General features: G+C 38.9%; 1 protein-coding gene across 1 annotated transcript in view; it reads left to right on the forward strand.

Moving 5' to 3' along the window:
* Window positions 1–90: 90 nt before the first annotated feature.
* STK31 (serine/threonine kinase 31) overlaps window positions 91–23474 on the forward strand; it is a gene marked incomplete at its 5' end in the record, with an annotated part of 38917 nt that continues 15533 nt past the window's right edge. Inside the window, 12 exons of the mRNA XM_010281507.1 lie at window positions 91–129; window positions 215–267; window positions 1726–1824; window positions 2807–2881; window positions 3640–3798; window positions 5396–5751; window positions 7649–7817; window positions 9662–9670; window positions 9760–9875; window positions 10677–10836; window positions 16547–16669; window positions 20982–21161. Coding sequence (XP_010279809.1) covers window positions 91–129; window positions 215–267; window positions 1726–1824; window positions 2807–2881; window positions 3640–3798; window positions 5396–5751; window positions 7649–7817; window positions 9662–9670; window positions 9760–9875; window positions 10677–10836; window positions 16547–16669; window positions 20982–21161 — 1538 coding nt within the window. The remainder of the gene's footprint in view (window positions 130–214; window positions 268–1725; window positions 1825–2806; window positions 2882–3639; window positions 3799–5395; window positions 5752–7648; window positions 7818–9661; window positions 9671–9759; window positions 9876–10676; window positions 10837–16546; window positions 16670–20981; window positions 21162–23474) is intronic.

The raw sequence follows: 23474 nt of genomic DNA on the forward strand, positions 1-23474 counted from the left end.
GGGGCGAGTGGCGTGGGCCTGCGAGGCGGGCGCGGGTCTCTGGGAGAGTAACGGAATTTCCCTTTTAACCGCGGGTGTCTTGTGTTTCAGAATCCGTTGTCATGGAGGGAGACGCAGAGTGTGACAAAGGTGATGTGAGATGGTTCTTAAAACGGACAGACACGTAATCTCGCACTTGAGAATAATTAAACATTTTTTTCTTCTTTCCCTTAAGTTGAAGATGTTGTGGGCTGCCACGTTGAGGATGCTGTAACATTCTGGGCACAGGTGAATTCAGAGAACTACTTGATTTTAACTGAGGTGTTTAATCGTATCTACATCCTCCCTCCCCAGGTGTCTGTAGAAGTGAGAATAAATGTTAATAGTTGATGTTGGGGGGGTGGGAGTTACGTTACAGTTCAGAACTGCAAGTATTATGATGCCCTTTTACACTGAAATCAGTTATTCCTTTCTGAAATGTCAAAAAGAATTGTTCATCCATCCATTTGAATTGTAGCTGGTTTTTCTTGAATATTTGGTAGGCCCTATGCCAAAAAAAAAATAAAAAGAGGGTTAAAGTATTTGCTGTTGGCTGAAGAACAGGGTAGGAGGCAGGTGGAGCCCTGATGGGGGTGGGTCCCCTACCCTCTAACAGCTGAACATGTGGGACAGTTTCAACAAAGCTTGATGGAGATGGTGCAAAGATGGTAGGTCTTTACAAGTTTTGTGTAGATGAGCAGGAGGATGTTGGATGGGGGGGTGAGGAAAAGTAAAAAAAACCCAAACAAAACAAGGAGTAGTGTCCATTAATGTGGAGGGTGCAGCAGGGAGACAGGAAAATCCAGGAATACCAAAGCTTGCCTTTTCTGTTTGGTCTGCTGGCTAACTGGTGTGTGCGTATTAGTCAACACCTGTGTAGCTTTGAGCCAGTTTGGAGGAGGTAATGCTGCTTGTCATGTCCCTAATAGGAATCTGGGGAGGGGGACCAAACTTTACCTAAGCATTCTGTTTATGGAGTAGCTTTTAATAAGGAGATGTTTAGATGTAATAGTCACAGGTCATTCTCCTTTAGGTTCTTACCCTGGCTTACTGAGACTTAGTCACAGTGTTTTTAATACTGTACAAAAGTTAGGAGTGTACTTCTAAGGTTAACAAAATGTTTAGTTGCACTGGTGTCGTCTTTCCTGCTCTGAGCTCTGGATCCTTTCCTTTGAATTAGGAGTAGAATGTTGTCTAGTAAATGTAGTGTTACTGGAATTGACCCAGTTTTACAGTGGTTCAGATACCAAGTTGTAACTGGAAAGACACAGCTTCTCTCAGCCAAAGCAAAACCCAAGTCTTGCATATGAGGAGAACAAGGGATATGCCAGAGCTGTTGTCTCCGTGTATTAAGTAGAGAAAGAAAAAGAACAACAAATACATACTAAAATTTGTGAGGAAGGATTGATAAGTAATATCTGCATACTGCTCGCAGAAGCTGGTAATTAAACTGTTAAAAATGTTTGCTGCAAACTATTTTTCTGGGGTACATTACCTGCCCCGATCAGTTTCATTAATTTTTGGAAGTAAATGAGAACAGACTTACAAATGCAACTAAAATCATGAAGATTGAAAGTTTTAAGGTGGGACATTACTTGTCTCAGCAGCAATGCAACTGTTCTGATTTAATTTTTGGCTGTTACAAGCCATCAAGCATCTATTAAAAGTGACAGTTAATAACTTGTACCCTCTCTCCACACTTCTTAGAATGTCAGTAGATGCGATGACCTCTTGAAGTTAAGTTGTGCACTCGCAGAAGCTTGTCCTCGTGCTAACGCAGTTTTTGGCAAACCTGATTTTAGTAAGGTAAGTATGTGGAGTTTGTTTTTCACCTGGATGTAAAAGCCTTAATTCCATTTTCTTATATAGTTTCTTGATTTTTGATTATGCTGTGGGTTATATTTGCTTAAGATCTCTTTAAGAACTGCTGGCTTTCCTAAAGAAAACACTTATTTTATGTGAGCAAGTTTAAATCTTTCTGCACTTTCAGACTTCAGTTAAATTATGCAGCCATACGTTTGTTTTTTTTAACACTCAGGAAATACTACAAGAAGGCAATATACAGAACACTGAATTCTGTTTTGTTGTCCAGTGTACATTATGGGTTATCTTTAACAAGAGAGCAGTGCTTTTTCAGAGAAGTGATTCTTTGCTCCATCTCAAGAAGTGTGGAAGATCTTACCAAAACTGAAATGTTAACTGTGCTGGACAAAGTACTTTTAAGAAGATAACAAGGACATATTTAATAGCAGTTCTACAACAAGTGTACAAAGAGCGATGGCAACTTTTGTTTTGCGTGCGAACTACTGATGGTTTATTGCAAAGTAAGGTTTAAATAAAACGATTTTTCTAAACTTATTGTGTGTACAGGACCTTCTGCATTCTGCTTAAAAAGGGAGAGAACACACCAACGGCAAACCCAGCATGTTTGTGGCGTGACTGGCTTCTTCCTTTGTTGGGCTTACTAAGCCATCGGCATCAATAAAATATTGTAGCAACACATTAACAGAAAAGCCATGGGAGTCTGCGGTGTAAAATGCTGGTGTTTTTCTAGTTGCAAAATTTTCTTTGAGCTATTGTTTTTGGAGTAGAGGATAATGTTTTTGAAGCATTAGCATATATTGTTATGAGATATAGGATATCAAATACATTACTTTGTTTTCATACTGCCGTTGGGATACTTGTAGGAGAGTGTGAAAATAAGATTTGTAATACTTCACACTTACCATTTTGAGGTATGCTTATATTTTCAGAATGCTATTCTTGATCTTTTTTTCCTAATTTCCAGATTTATGGTGGCTGTTTTTCTGAAGATAGATGTTGGTACAGATGTATGGTGCAGCAAGTGATCAACAATGAAAAGGCAGGAACCATTTTTTTGAAGTCTTTAGTTGCATATCAGTGCTGCATGCAGGATGATAGGAATAAATGCAACTCCTTCACTTTGAAACTTGCTGTGTGAATGGATTTAAAAACAGTGAATGTACATGTGGGACACAAATTCGAGTGACCTGTAGTTTTGAAAAATACTGATGAAAAGACTGGCAAAATATGACATACTTGTGAAGTGCTATTTGTATCTCCTGATAAAGAGATTCATGAGTGGTAGTTAATGTTGTTAAGCAATGTAATTTAATTTCAAAACTTCTGAGTGAGTGATAATGGCAGCCTTCCTGTGACATGTTAGCACTGATGCAAATGACCTGAAAGAGTTGTTAATCAGCATTAGGTGACTGATACAGAAGGCTAGTAGTTCCTATTTAAAATGATAATTTCTAGACAGGCTGGTTGGCATGGAAACACTAGATCGCATATCTGTCCATTGAATAAAGTCTTCAATATTGCTTCTTAATTTTAGCCCTTAGAGAAAAAAAAATTGCAAGGAAAGATCTGTTTTGTTACTTAAAGTTCTGCTGCTAAGCATTTAGACAGGTGCCGACACAAGAGATTTCTCTAGGTTAGTTCCTTTCTCTGAAGGATGTCTAGGCTTAGTGTGGAAGATTCTCATCTCTGCAACAAGCACATGTGTTGAAATGGTTATATTCTAGCAGTTGTCAGCGCATATTTCTGTAGGGAGTTGGTGTAACCTCTGCCGATTTTTATTTTATGTTATTGTTGCAGTGTCAGGTATTGTACATTGACTATGGAAATTCTGAGGTTCTGAATAGATCAGACATAGTTGAAATTCCACTAAACTTGCAATGTCCGAGTGTTGCCAAGAAGTACAGACTCTGGGGACTGCAGATACCAACTGATCAGAACTTAAACATGTTTGACCAGGTGAGTAATAGATTTTGAAGCATTTAGATGATGGGATCTGTAACAGATGCTGCCAAATATCAGCATAGTGTCACCAGGAGGAGTCTTCTAAGAGCTGGATGTTTTAACTGTGAGGGCAGGGCATGCTGGGAAGGACTGTCTGATACTTTAGAAGCTAAATTGTCAAAAATAGTTCAGGTTGTGCTGGAAGGTGATTTTTAGAGTACACTTTTGCCACCTTCAGAGCCTGAGGTCTATTTCTGACTGACCCGAGTTCTTTTTGATGCTGGGGAAACAAAGTACCTCAGTTTCTTTCCCTTCAGAGGGAAAAATACCTCCTTGGTCACAGAACCTGCGATAAATTCACTTATGTCTGTGAGCTGCTTGGATACCGTACAAACTTTAGGTCAGGAGAGAGAATAGCAGGTGACTGTGAGTGATAGTAGGAATCCTGTTATCCCTGGCCACCAATGAACGCGAAAGGCTCAGGGACTGATGCCGACAGGACTGGTAAAACCTCTGAGCCCTTCTGAGTGTCACTGGTGGCCGTCAGTCAAGTTTTACTAGTGGCAGTTGCCCTTTCTGGGACACCACTTGGAGTCTTAATGGCATGCTTCTTCAAGGCTTGTCACTGGCACTGCCTGTGCTTTAGCCGGTGGCTTGGGAGCGGCAGTTGCCGGAGGAAGAGGCAGGAAGCGGCTGTCCTGAGGAGATCCTGAGACCCCTTGTGTATGTTCTCCTCCCTGTGGTCCTGTTGATGTTGCTTAATGTGATTACTTAAGACAGGTTAAAATATCTGTTCTCAATTGCCGGGGGAGGTTGTTTTCTTCGTGTGTGGGTTTTTTTTTTTTTTTTAAGAGTTCTTGTTTCTTGAGGTGAAGCTTTGTTTGCTTACTCTATGTAGGTTTCTTGCCCCTACCCCTTCCATTCTTAATTTTCAGCAAAACCAGCTTGTTTTCAGATGTGGTGGGGAAAAAGAAAAAAAACCCTGTTAATAAACGGTATCTTTCTCCCAGATGTCTTGTGAAAGTCCTGAGTGCATTCCCCAGTCTTTTAAAACTGTTTTTCTTTGATATTGCTGATGAAACTGATAGCTGCCGATTCTGGCATTTCTTGATTTCTAAATGAGTAGATTTCCGTAAGGTAGATATATACAATAATTCATTTGGCGCTATGTTCTAGTTCAACTTCTGGACCACTTACTGAAAGGCTCTTAAGCAATAATAATTAAAATACGTTTTTCATTTTATTTTTTATAATACCATTAAATAGTTGGTCTAGTATCCTCTACAAGACTTTGACAAACTGGTTGCCAGCGTCTGTGGAGAGTTGATGGGACTTTGTACTTCTGTCACTTATAAATGATACTGAATTCTTCAAAGCTGAACATTGAGGGAGAACTATTGGTATTGAAGTCCAGTCTGGCATTGACATTGATTAGATCAGGTACAGTTGTAGTTGTACTGATACAACATTGTTTCAGATAAATGTGTTAAACCTGTGCAGCTCTTTGGGTTTTGGTCTTAAACGTGTCCTTTTTCTCAGAAGAAAGATGGCTGATGTCAGCTAAAAATATTCAGTGTCCAGTACACAACATCATTATATTTTTATTTTACAGGGGAAGAAGTTCTTGAGCAGCCTAGTTTTTGAAAAAGAAATAAAAATACGTCACAAAGCCAAGCACGAAGATGGTACCATTATTGCCCAGGCAGACTACGAAAAAATAGATATTGGAGAAGAGGTGGCTAAGGCAGGGTTTGCCAAAAAATGCACATCTCCAGGAAACACTAAAGATGCGGAAGAGAGAAAAGTAGATGTCATACAAAAGCAACACCGGAAGACAAAAACTTCTGTTCCACTGTGGGTAAACAGGTCTGATCATGCACTGCACAACATCCCAAGAGGGCGCTTTGAGCAAATAGCTGCCAGCGCAAGGAATCAGAATTTTACTGGAAACCATATGTTTGCCCCAAAGTAAGGCAGTGGGATGTCATAGAAAACTTGGTTTGAGTGATCAGATTAGCTTAATTGCTGGGATGTGGGTATATGAGAAGATGGAAGGGGAAGTGAGTATGTAAAATACAAAGTTTGATTTCTCTCTTTCCAGCATCAGGTAGTATTGGTACTCAATGGAAGGGAAGTATATGTGAGTCAGTGTGTGTGTGCATGCTGTGGTCGTGGGAATTAGGATGTTAATCTGTAGAAAACTGTTCATTAGTTTTTGCTGGTTAGAGCTTGTTCTTTCTCATTTGATTTCCAGAGACAGACTGTTCTTGTGTATCTTAGTGCAAGATTTTGAAAAAGAAGGAAGGAATAGCAGCTACTGAGCAGAGGAGAGGATACCAGAAAGCTTAGTTGAAAGCAAAGATTGCAGGACATCAGGCCTCTAGCAGATTTTACAGTGATAGGCGATGCAATGATGTTCATTTTAGCATCTGTGTAATTTCCATAGACTTGTCCTTGAGACTTTGTAGTTATGCCCTATTTGTTTATCTCTATTAAAAACTCACTGGTCACAAATGTGGAATGCACACTCATCTAGTAGGACAAACATATTTTGATGATTTATTTGTGTAGGAATGTAACAATGTGTGCTTATAAGAAATAAAGCCAGCAATCACAGTTTGAAGTAAGCATTAGGGGATAACGGTGTCTCTGCAACCTGTAATTACATTGACAGGAGGTGGTGGTGAAGTTGGCAGTTAGAGTTGTTGTCAGAAAGAGACTTGTCCTACAGTTGCTAGGATTGCCATGGCAACAGGCTGCTGAGAAAATGTTTGTGGGTGGGAAAGATGGTACTCTGCATTCAGAAAGTTGAGATGGTCTAAGAGGTAATGTTCTCCAAAAAAACCTGTTTAGAATTTGCTACTGTTCTATAATTTGAGTTTCCTGAACATTTTAATGAATCACCTGAGGGCACGCCCTTCCACATACCAGCATCATATCCAAATCAGTTTTTCAATTAGATCATTTAGGCAAGTCCGTGCTGTTAACAAATACTAGTATGAAATGAGGTGTTCTTCAAAAAAGTCTAAATTTATAGTAAAGTACCTCACCCTGAATTATTTTGATGTTCTGATCTGCCTTGTTTTCTGAGATATAGATATGCTCTGAATCTGATTTTTAAAAAGAAATAGCCTTTTTTTTTGTGTGTGTGACATGAAATGCTGAGGTACTTTTATATACAAAGCTATTCTGACTGGCCCTAGCAGCCGTCACGTTATTGTTTCCATTTCTGTATGTTCTGGTGTCCTTTAAGTTTTTGCACATCGCAGGAGTTCTTGGGGTGGTACGCCTGCAAAAGAAATTAAGAAAGAAGCTAGGATGTAACTAAAGCCATGCAGGTGAGGATGAAATTGATGGGGGGTGTAGTGGACCTCTGGTTACTGTACAGTACTGTCACTGTACACTGAGACAGATGGCTTCATATCACTCGTCTTCATTATAAAAACAACTTTTAGGGTATAGATCCAAAACTCTAACCTTCAAGTGCTTTTGCTTATTTTAATAGATAGAAGATTTGAATTACTATGGGCGTTGACTTTTCTGGGTCTGCAGCGTGGTGCTGTTAAGATGCTTTTTGGATGAGAAAGACTTTTGAGTTAGTGACTGTGAAAACATGTAAAGGATTTCTTTCAAATGATACATTTTTTCATTGGTGTTGTGTAATGGTCAATATAAAGACTGGTGTGGAAGGGATACAAATTCTGAAGGAGTAAAGCAAGATTATATAGGTGCTTCTATAGTCTTTTTGAGGTGGTGTTCTGTAGTCATTACTGAAATTACAGTAGCATGAAAGAATGCACATTGTGTTTTGTTGTTTGTTTGGGCTTTTTTTTTTAATTAATTCCTCTTAATTTATTCTTAAAAGAGGAAAAATGCTAGCTTCTACCTCAGTGTCAGACACCAGCTTGGCACAAATAAGACCAGATCAGAAGCTGTCTGAAGAGAAAGAAGTTCTCAGAAGGAAGAATGTAAATCTCTTGCAGAGGCAGAAGGAACTAGAACTGGAGGTTCAACAGCTGAAATGTGAACTTCAGGTATGTGGAAGTGCGAAGAGGATGCTTCTCTCCTCGTTGTATTTCTGACAGTGCTTCTGTCTCATGCTTTCATCGTACTGCAGTTCAGCTGTGCACTGTTGTTTGAAATACAGAAGGGTTAAGCTGGTTGAAGGGTTGTCTTGCCTTGGTGCAGCGGGATGCTGTCAGTGTGTGTTAGCACACATTTCGCAGTCCAGGTTGGACTCTAGCTCCCCTTGGTGTATGTACTGGCTTGCCACCACGCTTGAGGCAACTGCTGGTTTGGATGTAGGTGTTCAGTATGAATGTGGAGTTTTGCACTTTGTGATTAAAAGCATGCTTTGTATATAAAGATGTAATCCTTGCCTTTTTTCCACTCACTTAGAGGAAAAACAGCTTTGTGTTGGGCTGAAAATTCCTAAGCATCACAGAATCATAGCAGCTGTCGAATTTTAGAACTGGATAAAAATTATTATTTACTTAATTGCCTAATAGAACCTAATAGAAAAGAGGCTCATGTTTGTTTCCAGGGGAAGTTCCTAGCACTATCTGAGAAACATAGTACTTAGTTACTGATAGGTTTAAAAATGCTGTGAATGGTTTTAAGTGTGATAAACAGCAGTAGTAAGAAGAGATTGTGTGAAAGGATGTTATGTTTGTGTGAGTTCAGAAAAATGTTGTGCAAACTCTTATCTCTACAAATACAAAAGGAAAATCTGCTGTTGTGTAAATCCCTTTGACACCCCCAAACCTGAACTTGCACACAGTTGTTTCCTCTTTCAGAATAAAACCACTCATAACCAGCTTTGCTACTCAGTTACCTTTACCTGGAACAGCTCTGTTTCTACATATACTAACCTGTCATTGCACAGATTCTCTGTCAACTGAAGATACAATGTTTGTTCACTTCTATGCAAACTAAATTAACAAGCAACAGAATATATGTCTGCAGCTAAGAAAAAAATACTTGAATGCAAGGGATTCTTAGAAGCATTTCTTACCCATAGCCTGCTTTTTTTTTTAATTGTTTTCTACAAATTTTAATTACTATTTTGTGTGGGATGCAAGTAAAACTGCTTTAAAAGAAAAGGTGGATATTCTTTTAAGTAAGAAAATATTTACTTGCTGCTAAAAACACTGTGGTAAGCAATGATTTGTTCTGGAAGGGTGATGTGTGGTGGTGGCTTTGAGGGGTACTTAAAAAACACCCTGCAGTCATGAGACTTTGAATGCTCATCTGCAAATACAAAACTATTTAAAACCTTCTATGTTTGTGTTTTTAATATAATATGTAGCGAGTCTGAAAGGCTAACAACTTTTAAAGACTGTGTTTCAGTACCTAAAGTGGAGTTTATAAAAGCATCTCTGTTGTATGAGAGCAAGAGCTTTTAAACTTAAGTTGCCCCTTCAGGAATATAGCCTGATGTGGTGTGTGGGCTTTTTTTGAGTCAAGAATGTTCCTTATTCTGTCTTAAGAATATTCCTTTTAGGAAAGTCAGGATGGTTGTATGTACAGCAAGAATTCTTCTTTTGCTGCACCATTTTGAGGTGTGGTAGTGATGAGAGTAAGGAGTTTAATGAGGTCCTGGACTTGAGTGCCCTGAACTAATGGGTAGGAATTTTTCCATCAAGGAAAATAAAAATTCCATGTTCTCTGAAGACTTGCTAGCAAATGGGGAGTAACTGAAGAAATACTCTTGAACACATCCCTACTGAAACGAGAGGAAGGAAATGAACCATTAACCTTTAAGAAGCTATTAAAGGAAAGAAAATTATTCATTGGCTGTATGTCTTTCTAGGCATTTTGTTAGTGTTTTGAAGAGGACCAGCTCTCTGTGTGTGTGCACATGTGTGTTTATCTCTAGATTTCAAATGTTAGTAACCCTGTCTGACTGTTGTGACTGTTGATCTGTCTTCACCTCTCTTTGTTAAAACACTGCTTCAAAAATGATAAATAATTCAGAGAGAGAAGGAGGCATCCAAGAAAACTGTTGAAAGTTTTGAGGAAACACTACGTTCTTACATTGGAATGAAAATGAGAAGTTTGGCTGCTAAGGTGAAGGCATTGAAAGAAGTTAGGTATGTATTTTTTTTTTTCTAAAATAGTACTAGTTATCATTGCCCTGCTTATCTCTTGAAGTCATGCAGACTTTTTTGTTTCCAAAAAGTTTTGTTTTGTCAACTCTCTAAGAAAAATGTAGTGTTGTATACAGAGGGGGTTATTTCACCTTAAAAGCAAGGCTGAAACCTGAGTTTTTGGAAGCTCACGTTGGAATTTGCGTTGCCTGCTTCTAAATGTTTATCAAATAGCTTCGGTTCACTTCTGCTCCTTTACCATAGCTGTTGCAAGAAGATCTTTCAGTTCCATCTTCAAGGAAGATGCTAATCAGTAAATGCAGCTAGTTGTTAAAGTAACTGGGTAGTCAGTGTGTCTGTATTGCTGTGAGGTGTATCTCTGTGGGTAGCCCAAACTACCCGTCTAGTTTTAAAAGAAGGGACAAAACTGCAGTGGGAAGAAGACTATACTTCGTTAAGAATGAATACATATAATGGTGTATGCATTTGTGGAAGATGAGTGGGGAAAAAAAAAAAGGGAGGAAATAGGACAAAAAGGAAATTAAAAGCAGGAGAGAATTTCCATGTACAGCCTTGTCAATACTGCGGTATAATGAATGTATTCTTGGTCCTTCTTTCTTCCTCAAAAAAAGATGAGTCAAATTGCTGCTGCTGCCTTTTGAAAGAAACTAGGTTATTAACATGGCAGGTGCTGTCTCAAAATTTGTACGTTCAAGGGGTCTGAATGGCATTGATTTTTAAACTGCTTAAGGTCTGGGAAAAAAAAAAATCCTGGTAAAATGTTGTTTCCTCCCTGCAACTTAGGCACACAAATAAGAACAGTAGTTTTGGGGAGCAGCTCTCTCAAGCCATAAAAGTAGTTACAGAAGGATGTCTCACTGTTCCTTGTTCCTTGGAAAAATTGCAGAAGATTTGGACTGAGTATGACTTGGCTCAAGAGAGGATTCAGTCATGCAGAAATGTGGTAGGTTTTTAAAAATTATTTTTTTTCCTCAATAGCTATAATTTAACACCTATTGACAGAATATTATTTTAGTCTTATAAGTGTAGCTGGATAGCATGAGCACAGCATGGAAACATCTGTCCTTTGCTAGACAACATTGGAGGCTTTGCTACTTTTGCCACAGCTGATGTATTTGCGGAGTGTTTTTTTTTCTGTTAAACCTAGACTTTTTGACACCCTTGATTTTGTAAAGAAGTATAAGGAAAGCAAAACAAGGTAGCTAAGAGTTTCGGTTCTGTAATAGAAGCTGCTTCAGCTGTGCAGCTGCAGGGTCTGCCTTTAAAACCTTTTGTTAAAGCAGCATGCCACTACTTAGCATATCCTTCTCTCCTATGGAATATATGTGTAGGGAGAGCAGTATGCAAATGCAGTTGTGTAGGAAGATGGACTTGTATAGAGGAAAGTTGCCATCTAGTGCAACTTCTCTGCAACCACATATCTGAAAAGCCTGCCTGGGTTGGTAGACATGGCTGTGTTGGTTAAGGATGGTTATGTCTTGTGTCGTTCGTGTGCAGCAATGTTGCTTTTGGGAACGGGAAGTATCCCTGCTCTGTGGCAGGCATTGTGGTAAGGCAGGGAAGGGATGGTAATTGTGCATCTGTGAGAATGACAGCAAATGTGTTGTGACGATTTTCAAGTATAACCTAAAACATTTTAAATGTGTTTGCTGAAGAAGTATTGCTGTATTACACTGAAATTAAAAACTCATGAAATGGACTAGAAAACGAGCCATGAGGACAACCTAAGTAAGTTCTATTGTTGCTTGTGCAGGGAAAAGTATTAAAACATCCATGGCATAGTATACATTTGATTGCTGTAGGTGAAAAGAAATAGTTTTTAGTAAACAAAAGAAAGTAAAATGTTTAAACTTGACAACATTAAGATAAGTGTTAATATACAGATGGCATCTTAGTGTTGCATCTTGTATAGGGGAGCAATGTGTAGAAGAACAGCCAGACCGCGAGGTACCCAGGAGCCAAGGCTGCTTAGAGATTCACTTGTACAAGGTTTCCTTGGGTGAGTTCCTGTTCCCATGTGAAATAATAGCAGCTGCAATCTTCTGGAGATTACATGGGGTGGTTGAGGTCAAGTGGGTCTGTAAGCCTTGTTGAACAACAGAAAAGTAAAGCAAAGCCATCTTAGAACTTGTTTTCACTCCCCTTGTCCAGTTTTGCTTTGACTCAGTTGGGCTGGGGATAGAGGGAAAGAAAGGTGGCAGTACGTGAGTGTTTTTTGCTTGTTTTTTTTTTTTTTTGCTTTTGAGTTGCCAACCCCAGCAAGCAGCATTCTTCCATGAGAAACATCATGACAAGAGGTTTCATTCTTGAAGAGTACTTGAGGTTTTTCTGATGGATTGATTTGTTGGAATATGTTAGACAGTCTGGACATTGTCACTCGTTTCAGTTGCAAATGGCTAACAATGAAGTCATGTCTGCACGATGCGTTGTAGTGCGTTACACTACCAAAATACCTGAAATACTGCTGAAGTGAGCTTACGTGCTCATTACATAATGCTGCTTCTGGTAGCTCCACATGTATTTGTGTAGCCCACTGTTTTGTGTTGACAAGGTGTGGTCTCACACATGACTTGAAAACTAGTTTTCTTCAGAAATCAGCAGCACTCCCCTAGTGCCTTCCCTTCTCCCCTCCATCCTGACACTGTTCCTGATTGCCTAAGCTAAAGTGTAAATGAACAGTGGCACAAAATCTTATGACTATTCAAGAGGACACCGTTGTAAAAAAAATTCCTGCTATCTTAAGCAGAGAAGTTGTCATGGTAGTGTCACCAATATCTTAATGGGCAAAGTTCTGCTACCTGTCAGGTATCCTCCAGAGTGCCTGAGTGCTGTAAAGGGTGTGGAAATGTAGAGCTCCCTGAAGTATTAGTTTAGTTTTCAAGATGAATTGGTAGCAGCTGGAAGAAGAACATCTCAAGGCTGTTGTGGAATTTGTCTTAAGTATTTTGAAGGCTTTGGTAGGTAAAGGGTACAGAACCAGAACTTTGGTGGCATCGTGCTAGAGCTATGGTACCACAAAGCTTGTCCTGTTTTAATGCAGTGTAGTGACTTAGCTTTTTTTTTTCTCCTGAGAATCATTCTGATTTTTGAGAGATCTATTTTATGTGCTGTAACATGCCACAGAATCTTGGCTACTCTATTTTCAGGTACAAGAAATGTCCAGGATGCACATGGTAAAAGGGTGTGCTTGTTATTCTGCCTGTCATCTCTACTTAAAGTATACTGACTGTAGATAGGCTAACAAATATTTTTCATAGTGCAGCTGGGTATGTTGATGTCACTAATTTTGCTTCTTGCTCAGTTAAAATGAGGTACATGTAAATCCAGTGTACAGGAAGCCCAGTGAACGCAAACAGGTGGATGAAACAGCTGGCTCTTAAACTATAGCAGTCTGTTTAACTCTGTTTGCTTAATGTGTCAACCTAGCTGTCAAAATTGGTTTTACTAAGTTAAATCTTGCTATTCAGTTGCCTAAACAATGTGCTCTTCCTTTAACCTCTCTGGAGGTCTGATGCCCTCTCTCACTGTCACAAGCCTCGTTTCTTTGTAAGCTCTTGGGAGTAAACATTTTTTTTTGCTTTGTGGGAAACCTAATGAATCTTAAATATCACAGGTGTGAGTAAACCCAATAAAGTTTGAGTGCAGACTAAATGGTATTATTTCAGTTTTCATTGTCTATGCTTTCTTAGTTGGTTTATTCTGGTTTAACCGGGTCTCTTCTGGATACTGTCCCAAAAATTAAGATGGGCGACTGGAGCAGTTGTTCTTAAGGTATTTATGTAACGTATGTCCTAGAAATAGAAGATAATCAGTGAACTGGGGTAGTACTGGGATGTGGTGTATAAACAAAGGTGGTTATTCTGCAGTGGAAGTCCTTACAAATGTATTCAAAACTAATCATAGAATTTGATGTAGATTCTGTGTCCAAATAGGAAGGTAGTGGTGCTGATCACTTAACCAGCAATCCTGTGAAACTTAACTGAGAGGATGGCAGTTTACAGATGAAAAATCGGGAATAATTAGAAGTTCACCTGATTGCAATGTAGGTAGATACTCATAGGGGATAATACAAATTCTGACTTCTCAGACATTGTAGATACTGGTATAGATGTGTGGCTTAATTTTTTATTTCGATTTAGAAACTTACTGGAGACTAGGGTACATATTCAGCATTTTTTGTGGGAAGGATGAAAAAATAATCATGCCAGTGTTTAAAAAAGGTGAACTATTCAATTGCTCATTTAAAAAAAAAAAAAAGTGGGAGAAGGTGGGATAAATAGAGCCATTTATTGAGGATGCTGATGCCAGAGCTAGTTTTAGCTATTCCATATACTGCAAAGCAGTAACTTGAAAAAGGGAGCCAAAAACTGGGGCCAAAAGTAGAAATAGGCTCTAAAAATGGATTAGAACTTATCCATGGTGGGACATTCCCTCCACCCTGCTCTTGCTGATGAGGTCATTATATCACACTAAAACAAGAGTGCATTGATGAGGTGATTGCACTACATGTGTCCTGCTTTTATGGACTTTCATAAGTGTTGTTATAGTTCTCAAAAACAAGATGGTAAGCTAGCTTGGCATTTGGTATGACTGAGTCTGGTGGTTGTTTGTGGAGTAGGTTGGTGGGTTTTTTTGAGAGGTATAAGATGGTCCAGACACAAAATACACTAAATTTTGTAGTTTGAGAAGCATTTAACCTGTTCCAAAGGCGTTTAGTTCTACTGTTTGCTGTTGTGATGAGCTTACATCTTTGTAAAGCAGACTATTAAAATACTGCCTGTGTACTTAGTGCTCTCTGAAGTTACTGTTATTTAACAGGTATTACCAGAACCATGTCGCATGTACCCAACTAAATGGCAGATATTGGAAAGAGACTTGTCCTGTGGCTCCCGAGCCATTTGTTGAGTTCCTGGATTGTCATTCAGTCATGTGTAGACTGTTAAATTTACTGTAGTGCTTGAACTATTGGAGTCTGGTTGCCTGGCTGAATCTTCTCCTACATTAAGTCGCTATTTCTGTAGTTTCTGAAGTAATATTCTGCAGAAATCGTGTCTTAAAAAGGAATAAGGACCCTTTGTCATAAAGAACACTTTTCTTGTCGTACGTTACAGTATTCTTCTACAAACTAGCTCCTGTCTTATGCAAGAAAACCAGCAGAAAGACTGTAAAAGTTGCAGGTGCTTTTGGTTACCAGAGATGTCCAAAAACTGTACCAGAACTGCCTATTAAATCTTCCTTTTGTTGTTGTTTCATGTTTTTAAGTGCTGATGCAGTATATTGTGTTCACCTTCTATAGTAGAACTTAATCCACTGATTTTTTTATCCAGCCCACTAATTTCTGTCTGAATTACATCCGTTCAGTTGCTGTTCTAAATTTTAAAGCAGTGTATGCTGCAACTTGGCGTTTCATTTTTAGTTAGAGTTTGTCCACCATTCATTTTCCAACCATTGGATCTCATTCTGCCCTTGTCTGTTACAGACAGGAGGTTTCTAGTCTGTCTTCCATGGATACTTACAAACACTCGGTTAAGTCAACTTCTGAGCTTTCACTGGATAAACTAAATTTAAAAACTCTGAGAACTGTTTGTGTATATGTATTTGTTTTACAGATATGTTTATATATTGCTTATTAGTAGGAAGCATTCATCTGACTGTTCTTTGGCTCCACGTGAAGCTGGTATTAGTGAGATGGTTAATTCTTCTGTTTTCTGTTTCTTTACTAATTGCCTTCCACACAAGACTTTCTAAGACTTTTTTTGGGCTGGGGAAGGGAATGTGTGTCAGGACAATGTGTTATAGGTACTTGAGTCATTTTACTTAATTTTTATTTTTGCAGATGGATGTAGAAGGGAATAGCAAATCTTTGCAGCAGGTCTGTAAAGCTGCAGTCTGGTCTTCCATGTTCATATATATTTTCATATTTCTATGGGCAGGTTGGGTTAAATCACTGTGAAAAGACCACTACAAACATGCTTCTGAGTTAACTTGCTTCATCCATTTTGAAAGGTTTGGTTTTGGTGAGTCTGTTAGGTACCTTGTCTGATAGGAATGTGGGGTTCCTCTCCCATTAGCAGAACTAACCCTGCTAGTCATCCAAGGGAAACTTTATTTTTGTTTCTAGAAAATTATTAATGATCTTACTGCAGATATTCAGCAGGGAGTTTACAGGTCTCCTGTCTTTGCTGCTAGAAGGCAGGGAAAAAATTGACAAATCTTTTTGATTCTAGAGTATTCTTATCCAGCAAGAAATCTTTTGCAATCTGACTTTGTGGATGTAATTTGGCAGGTATGGAAGTGTGGATTATCCAAATTCTCATTTCTGTAATATAATAAAAAACTGCAGGACAACCGAGACATTTTATGTTTAGAGTGGCAGTTAGGACTCCTACTGTTACCGACTGTCATGCAGAAACTCTTTCTTTAGTTGGTTGACAATGTCATATTTTTACAGTGTAAAGGATGCTGTATTTCTGCAGGTGGTCATGTGATATGAGTAGAGGTTAAAACCAAAATTTGCTTTTTCACTCATTCCTAGTCAGGTATGTATTGTAGTATTCATACTGAGCAGGGATTAATGCTTTTTTGTATCACTTTCCACATTGTGTATGTGGTGTTTGGGTGTGAGTTGCTGACTTGCTTTTCTTTCTGCATAGGATGAAAGAGATGAACTGATTACCAAGAGAGATGAGGTGCAGCAGAACTTGTATTCAGCAGTGGAAGAATTAATTTTGGAAGTGGATCAACTGCCCCTCTCTGAGCGCTCAAGAACATTACAGGTAAGGAGGTTGCTTTTATCAGTATTGATTCTGAAACACTGAGAACCTGTGGAGGGTGTTTCTTAAATGTTAAATGTTTTATAGTTGGAGACATGGACAGCAGCAGATGAAGCTTTAGGTAACATTTCTGAGTTAAGTTGTACATCTGACACGTGTAGTTCTCAGGGTTACTTGTGATCCTGGTCTCCTAAAAGTTTTGTTTCTACAGGCAAATTATCATCTGGATCCTGGATTTGAGCAACAGCTTTTCTCTTGTAGTACTGTGTTTGGTGACTTCACAAAGCACAGAACATTTAGTAGAAGGCAGGTGTTAATAAGAGAACCTACAATGAAAAAGTGAACGCTGTTATCCTGCAAATTGTGGCAGTGGGTTTTGTGGTTGGATTATACACTTTCCTAGACCTTTCCGTTAAGGTGATTGGGTAGTTTGGACTAGTGTAACGAAGTGTAAAATGTTTAAAGCTTTTTTTTTTTTTTTTAAGGTGAGAGTTAAACACTACAGAAGCACATGTTTATGCCAAGAGTGTCTCTCCCTCCCAGACAAACTGACAACAGAAAGTGGGAAAGTAAACAGGGAAATAGGCTCTGTAGAGGCAGTAAGAACTTTTGAAGAGGACTTTACCAATAGAAATATTACCAAGCTGGTGTTTCTGGCCTTTGCTATTAGAAATAATCTTTTTTCTTCTTTTTAACTTCAGAAATATTACTTACTTTTATTTTGCATGTACAAGTGTGTGTGGAGAGGGGAAAAGGTTTGGCAATACTTTGACAGCCTGTCTGTACAAATTCCAGGGATATATTTGTCCACACATGTATGAGATTGGGTTCTTATGAAAAATCACCAATATCACAGGCTGCATGTAAATTTGTGTAAGGTTATAGCAGCATCAATAAATTGAAGCATTCAGATTTTCATGGAATTACTTACTTGGTTTCTAATACAATTATTTTTAAATGCCATTCAAGAAAATGTTTTAATACACTTAGTTTTTTGTTCTAGTCTGATATGCGGATTGGTGTCTAATTAGAAAAGATATTGGGTGGGTAGCATTCTATGGCTTTGTGTCACTGGAGGCCCTGTGTGGATCCTTCCCTTTCAATCAGAGGAAAGTTGTGGTGTGTTGTTGTGTGGGGTTTTTCTCTTCTGTTGTTGGGTTTTTCTTGGTGTGTGTTCAAAGGTTATGCTGTGCTAATCCACTAGGTGGTAGGCATTAAACGTCTTCTAGGTAACTGTATTGCAGTGAAATTTTCACAGATTTTTGAAAATATTTGAAGGGGTACTGAAATGCTGCTAGGTGTGTTAAATGAATTTTGGGCTTTATCTTAGCTGTGTTGATGGTCCTGTCTTGTATTAGGAGCTAGAAGATCAAAATACTTTTCCCAAGTAGGGAAAGAGCAATAAGTTTTTACCAAATATCAGTGAGAACCTTGGTTGCAATTTTATAGAGCTAAGAGGTTGTGCTGAGAAACGAGTATTTTTCCAGTGTTTCAGAAGAACAGAGGTGTGGCAGCTAATGCCCCTCTCACTGAAGCTGTGTATTGCAAACTTCCATTTTGCATCACACATCTCTTCTGACTTATGTTTTATACCTTCCAGTGAGAACTGTTGTTGGCCTGAAGTACAGACAAATTCAAACCGCTTCAGCCACATCTGGGTCCAGCTGGCTAGGACCAAAATGAATAGTTGGTGAGCTCCACGCTTTCCAAGCGATAATGCTGCATTGGTTAAGAGGAAGGCTGAGAATGTGGGCATACACCTAAGTTACTCTAAAGCAAGCTAGGGTATGACCTGAACAGTTGTCAGCTGTTCTGTAGTAGCTGTCTGTAAGCATGTTTCCTCTGCCCCATGCATAGCGTGTAGTAGCTTATTCTGTGTTCCCTTTGAGTACCACGCTTAGAGATGGCAACTGGGACAAGTGCATGTAGGCCGTGAGCCATCTTCATATGGTAACTTGTTGTCCTTCTGGAGCCTGTTTCTGTATCCATATCCTGGTGAAGCTGCTAATGTTTTAGGGAAGTATGTTTGTAGTATGAAAAATAAACGTGTAGAAATAGGCTTAGCTTACTGGATTCTTTCTTTGAGGACAGTCTGATGGAATGCATGCAGGTACGCTTCTGGTATAACTAGTGCTGCTATTTTTGTAAACAGGATGTGTGATTGGGTATGAAACTGTTGCTGAGTACTTCTCTCAGTTCTGTTACCCACTTTTGGTTGCTGTTAAGTGGGCTGGTTTTTTTTTTTCTTCCCTCTCTCTCCTTCAGACTCTTCCATTTGAACCTGGCTTCTCCCTTGCAGTGCTGTTTTCTACCCATGTGTATCCTGGTGTATTAAAAACCAGCTGTTCAAAAAAGAATGCGAGAAAAATCTGTTGTGCACTTGAATGATTTAAATAGCCTCCTTAAATTTAGCACAAACCTACTTTTTGTGTTTGCTTAAAGACAAGCATATTTGTACAAAGCTTATATCACCTGGCTCAGGTGGAAATTGCTGTTTTAAACAATCTGTTGTACTACATGAATGCTGTTCATTATAATAACTATTGTTATGAAATTTGTTTTAGAATTTTATAAAATATTCTTTGGTGAGATGTTTTGTTTGTTTTGGATTGTGTGTTTGGTGGTGTGTGGTAGTTTGTGTTGGGGTTTTTTTTTTTGTGGTCACTGTATTTAGTTAGTTGTTAGGTGAGGAAATTCTTATGCTTTTGGCCCCAGTTTGAACTTTTGCTGCCCTGTGTCTGTAGAACTGAGGCCTGGTTGTGGCATTGTCATGGGTAGTTGTACAAGATTGGTCAAGCTCACTACCTGCAGTCCCCAGCAAGGGGAGTTCATTGCTGCTGCATTCTGGCCTGTGGTGGTAGTGTCAGGCAGTCTGTTTTACTTCAAGTTACATTTGGTTGCTGATAGGACCTCTGTGTTTCAAGCGTCTGAAAGGCTCCTGACAAGTGACTTTAAGTTCTGTTGTACTTTTTCCATAGTATTGGCTGTTGAGGCTGAAGGGATACAAAGATGAAAACCTCTCTTAAGAGGAGGAGAGAGGGGTGTTTAGATGTTTTTCTTCCATCTACATGACGTAGATGTTGTTTTGGGAAGGTCTGTGATATTCAGTTATATAACTGATATATCAGTTATATGAGTATATATATACTCATGTTCTGGGGTCTGAGAAAAGGAAAAAAGTGTAACACTATATATAAGCAAACTGCAGCAGCCTTTCTCAGGGTTTCTTCGGTCATCTTGTCAGGAATGATGTGGATAAGTAAAATGATGGATTTTGAAAACTGAAGGATGTAATTTACTGCAAAAACACAGGTTAGTTCAGTCAAATGCCACTGTTTAGGGAGAATTTTCTTTTTCGAACTACAGCAAATTGCCTGTAAACACCAATGTAGTTCTCAAGTATTTTTCAGTGTGGGACTTTCCACCCGCATGCAAGGAAGGCTGCTTTCTGTCAGGATGTTGTTTCCGCTGGTAATTGACTGATACATTCCTCCTTGACCCTGCTTGTTCTTCAGGTCGTTTGACAGACTGCCTTTCGTTTTAAAAGTGATTTCTGTTTGCCCTGAGCCTTAGCCCCGATGCATTTCCCTTATATGTAGCACTTCAGTTTGTTTTCCAATAAAGAGGTGGACCCTGTGCTTCATATACTTGCAGAATACTTGGCTTTTAGATGGAAATAGAAGTTTTCAGACTGTAAAACGTGTTTCAGAGGGCCTTCAGGTGTCAGAGATGTAATTGCTGTTCCATCTAGAAATCAGTGTGATGATGGAGGTGCATCAGAAGAGATTTGACTAGTGACTTCTGAAGGGAGGGATCAGTCCAGAAGCATTCCTTGGGTGTCTGGCTGTTCACCTTGTTTCGCTAACTTTTTCTTGAAAGTTTGTTTCACTTTGTTGTCTGAATTTGAGCAGTTCTATAAGGAGCATTATAAATTGAACCCCATTTTGCTCTTTGTCCTGATGAGTATGACTTTAAAGGCCAGTCCCTAGGGAAGAAGAAACTAGAATACAAATGACTTCTTATGAGCTGTTAAGCTTTTTGTGGTGTCTTTTCCTTCCATGTTTTGAAGGGAAAAATCAGACTCTCTGATCTCTGTGTGAGATCCTTTTCTGCATTGCATTTTCTGGTAGACATACTGCCACTAGATCTAAGAGGAAAGTGGAGTATAAAATGCACTTCACTGGATATAGAAAGAGGCCTTTATAGTAGAAATAATTTTACGCCAGCAGATAGTGGTAACTTCTTCTGTGTTAAATGTCTTGATTTTTATAGATAATATACTGTCACAAAATTCTTCTGATTGTTTGATGCACAGGAACTGTCTGCTTCTTTGGAGTCAGTCTATGGTCAAGGTTCTGAAGCAGATGACTCTGAGAGGGTATTTCAACAGTTCTTCAAGTGGAAGAGTGTTAAAATGAAGAAATTAATTGGCATCAGACATGATACAGACGCAGCTCTGCAAATTCTTGCTGACTGGTTCAGTGGCATCTTAAAGGTAAGGCAAACACTTGTTGGTGAAAAAGATGAAGTATGACATTGACTAACCGAGCTTGTGAGGAGTAGGTATTAGTAGGGACAGCTACCTGTGGCAGGGAGATTGCGCATATGAGCAGCGGTACTAAATGACAGTGCCTCAATACAGAGGGAAAGGTAATGCGTTGAGGAACAGAGTGTTAATTTATCTTTATTCTTAGTGTACCTTTGTTGTGAACCAGGCTTTATGCTTTCTTTTGCATAAAGATCAGTACTTTTATGCAAGTATAACTTTTGTATGGATGTGCTCTATCTGTTCATTGTGTGACTGAAATGCTTTAATTAATCCTTTCAAGTGGCCTTTGGATAGAAAGATTTCAGGTTTTAAAAGGTTCTAGTTCATAAATGCTGCTGAAAGAGGTGATGAAAGATCACTGCAAAGAAGCAGACAGCCTGGCTTGACACGATCGAGGTACAGGTTGCAGGCGAATATATCATAGAATTTTTTTCTCAAATTGAAATGCTGTGTGGAGAACTTATGAACATATATTGTCCACTTCTATTTGCATGTCAGCAATCTTTTCTGGAATAGACACACCATTCTGATACTTTGTGTCTCTGAGTTATAGGAGGTTTGGAGCATTGAAGTTGAGTGTGGTATTTGCCTTAAAAGGGGATGGATGGTGGAAGTGGGTTACCATCTACTGAGCTCTGCTTGTAAAGAAAGTGCAAAGCAGGGAGATAACTTCGTGGCTTTTCTGTCTCTGGTCTTAATATCTATGTTCTTGTTCAGTTGAAGACTCTTAATTGTCCTGGGAAGACTGTAAGCTGCCTTCCCTCCATTCCTGCAGTCCAGATTCCTTGATCTTCTCCGTGTTGCACTTGTGTGTAAATGTGCTCAGTTTGTGTCAGCATAACCTTCCTGCCCATGTGAATTGTACATAATCCACAAGGGTTGTGCCCTTTCATGTTGAATAGGTTTTCTGCCCTTGCCTTTCCCTGTACCCAGAGCATTTACTGTGGCCAGACACTGTTATAAATAACGGTGTTCCTTGACCTGACAATAAACGGTATTCAGCAGCAGTGTATACTTGGTGCATGTCATGTACAAAATGATGTTAATTAATATAATTACTTGCAGATGTTTATAATCATGTTAGTTATTAGAGGGGGCAAACAAACCTGCAGGTGGGTTTCTGTGATTGCTGGTGCAATTCAGAGTGCTATTCTGCATGTATGAATGTGACTAAAGTTTTGTTAGTGTAGTGATGAACTTTCGTTTACCTGTTACAAATCTGAACTTTTCCACAAACAGTTCAGAGACACAGGAAATGTACAGACTTTTGACATAGGTTGGTAAAGCACCAGTAGGTAGACTGAGGAAGAAATTTTCCTTTATCAATCTTAATCATTCCAGCGTTTGATATGCAACTATTCTGTTGCAATTTAACTTCTAGCTCCTTTTTTAAAAAAGTGTGAGCAATTGAGCAGAGGAAATGCTTCTTTGAAGTGCTTCCATTCCCCTTATTTAAATAGATAATCCTCCTCTTTTTCTGAATCCAAATTAGTCTTGTGTAGCATCATTCAGAATCTGCAATAGGAAATGGGTCAATGACAAACACGGAAATTTTCAGAGACTGGATGGCTCTAGTATGCAACTCCGGGCTTTGAGGAGCAACATACTGTTTGAGCTTGCACTGTTAGAAATGTTTATTTTTGGTTCCTTTAAAAGGTTAAGACATTTAATGGTTTCACAGTCTTTATTGGAATACACGTGCTTGATAAGTAAATGAACAAGGTGGAGTTTGCAGGTTTCTATTATGACTGTGTATCTTGCATGTTAAATACAGGATCATATTTTCATTTTAGTTCTGGTTGCCAGTGTAGTATCCCTTCTTCTGCAGATAGGAGTTAAAATTTTGCTGAAAACAACATTCAGTGTAATTCTAAGTTGATCTTACTGATTTTTGTCTGGCACCTTCTGTATCCTACATCTTGAAGCTAAGTTACTTCTGACATCTATGAAAACACTTAGGGTTTCCTGGTGAAATCTTTAACTTTATTTCCCACTTGATAAACTGTGAAATAGATCCCAGGATATGTCTTTATCTTAGGTAGTACTATATGGGAATGGAAAGCCCACTCAATAATGAAAATGCCACATTGAGCATCTTGTGTATCACTGTGTGGGCAGCACACCTGTTGATTTATGACATGAAACTCAACAGGAGAAGGATTGGGATTCTTCTACTGTTTCATTTTTGGTAAAAATCAAAATGAGGTTAGGAAAATAAAACCCAGTCAAGGTAGGAATCAACTTTCTTCTTTCCTGCTG

The sequence above is a fragment of the Phaethon lepturus genome, unplaced genomic scaffold (genome assembly GCF_000687285.1).
Source record: "Phaethon lepturus isolate BGI_N335 unplaced genomic scaffold, ASM68728v1 scaffold14622, whole genome shotgun sequence".
In the NCBI taxonomy this organism is placed as follows: Eukaryota; Metazoa; Chordata; class Aves; order Phaethontiformes; family Phaethontidae; genus Phaethon; species Phaethon lepturus.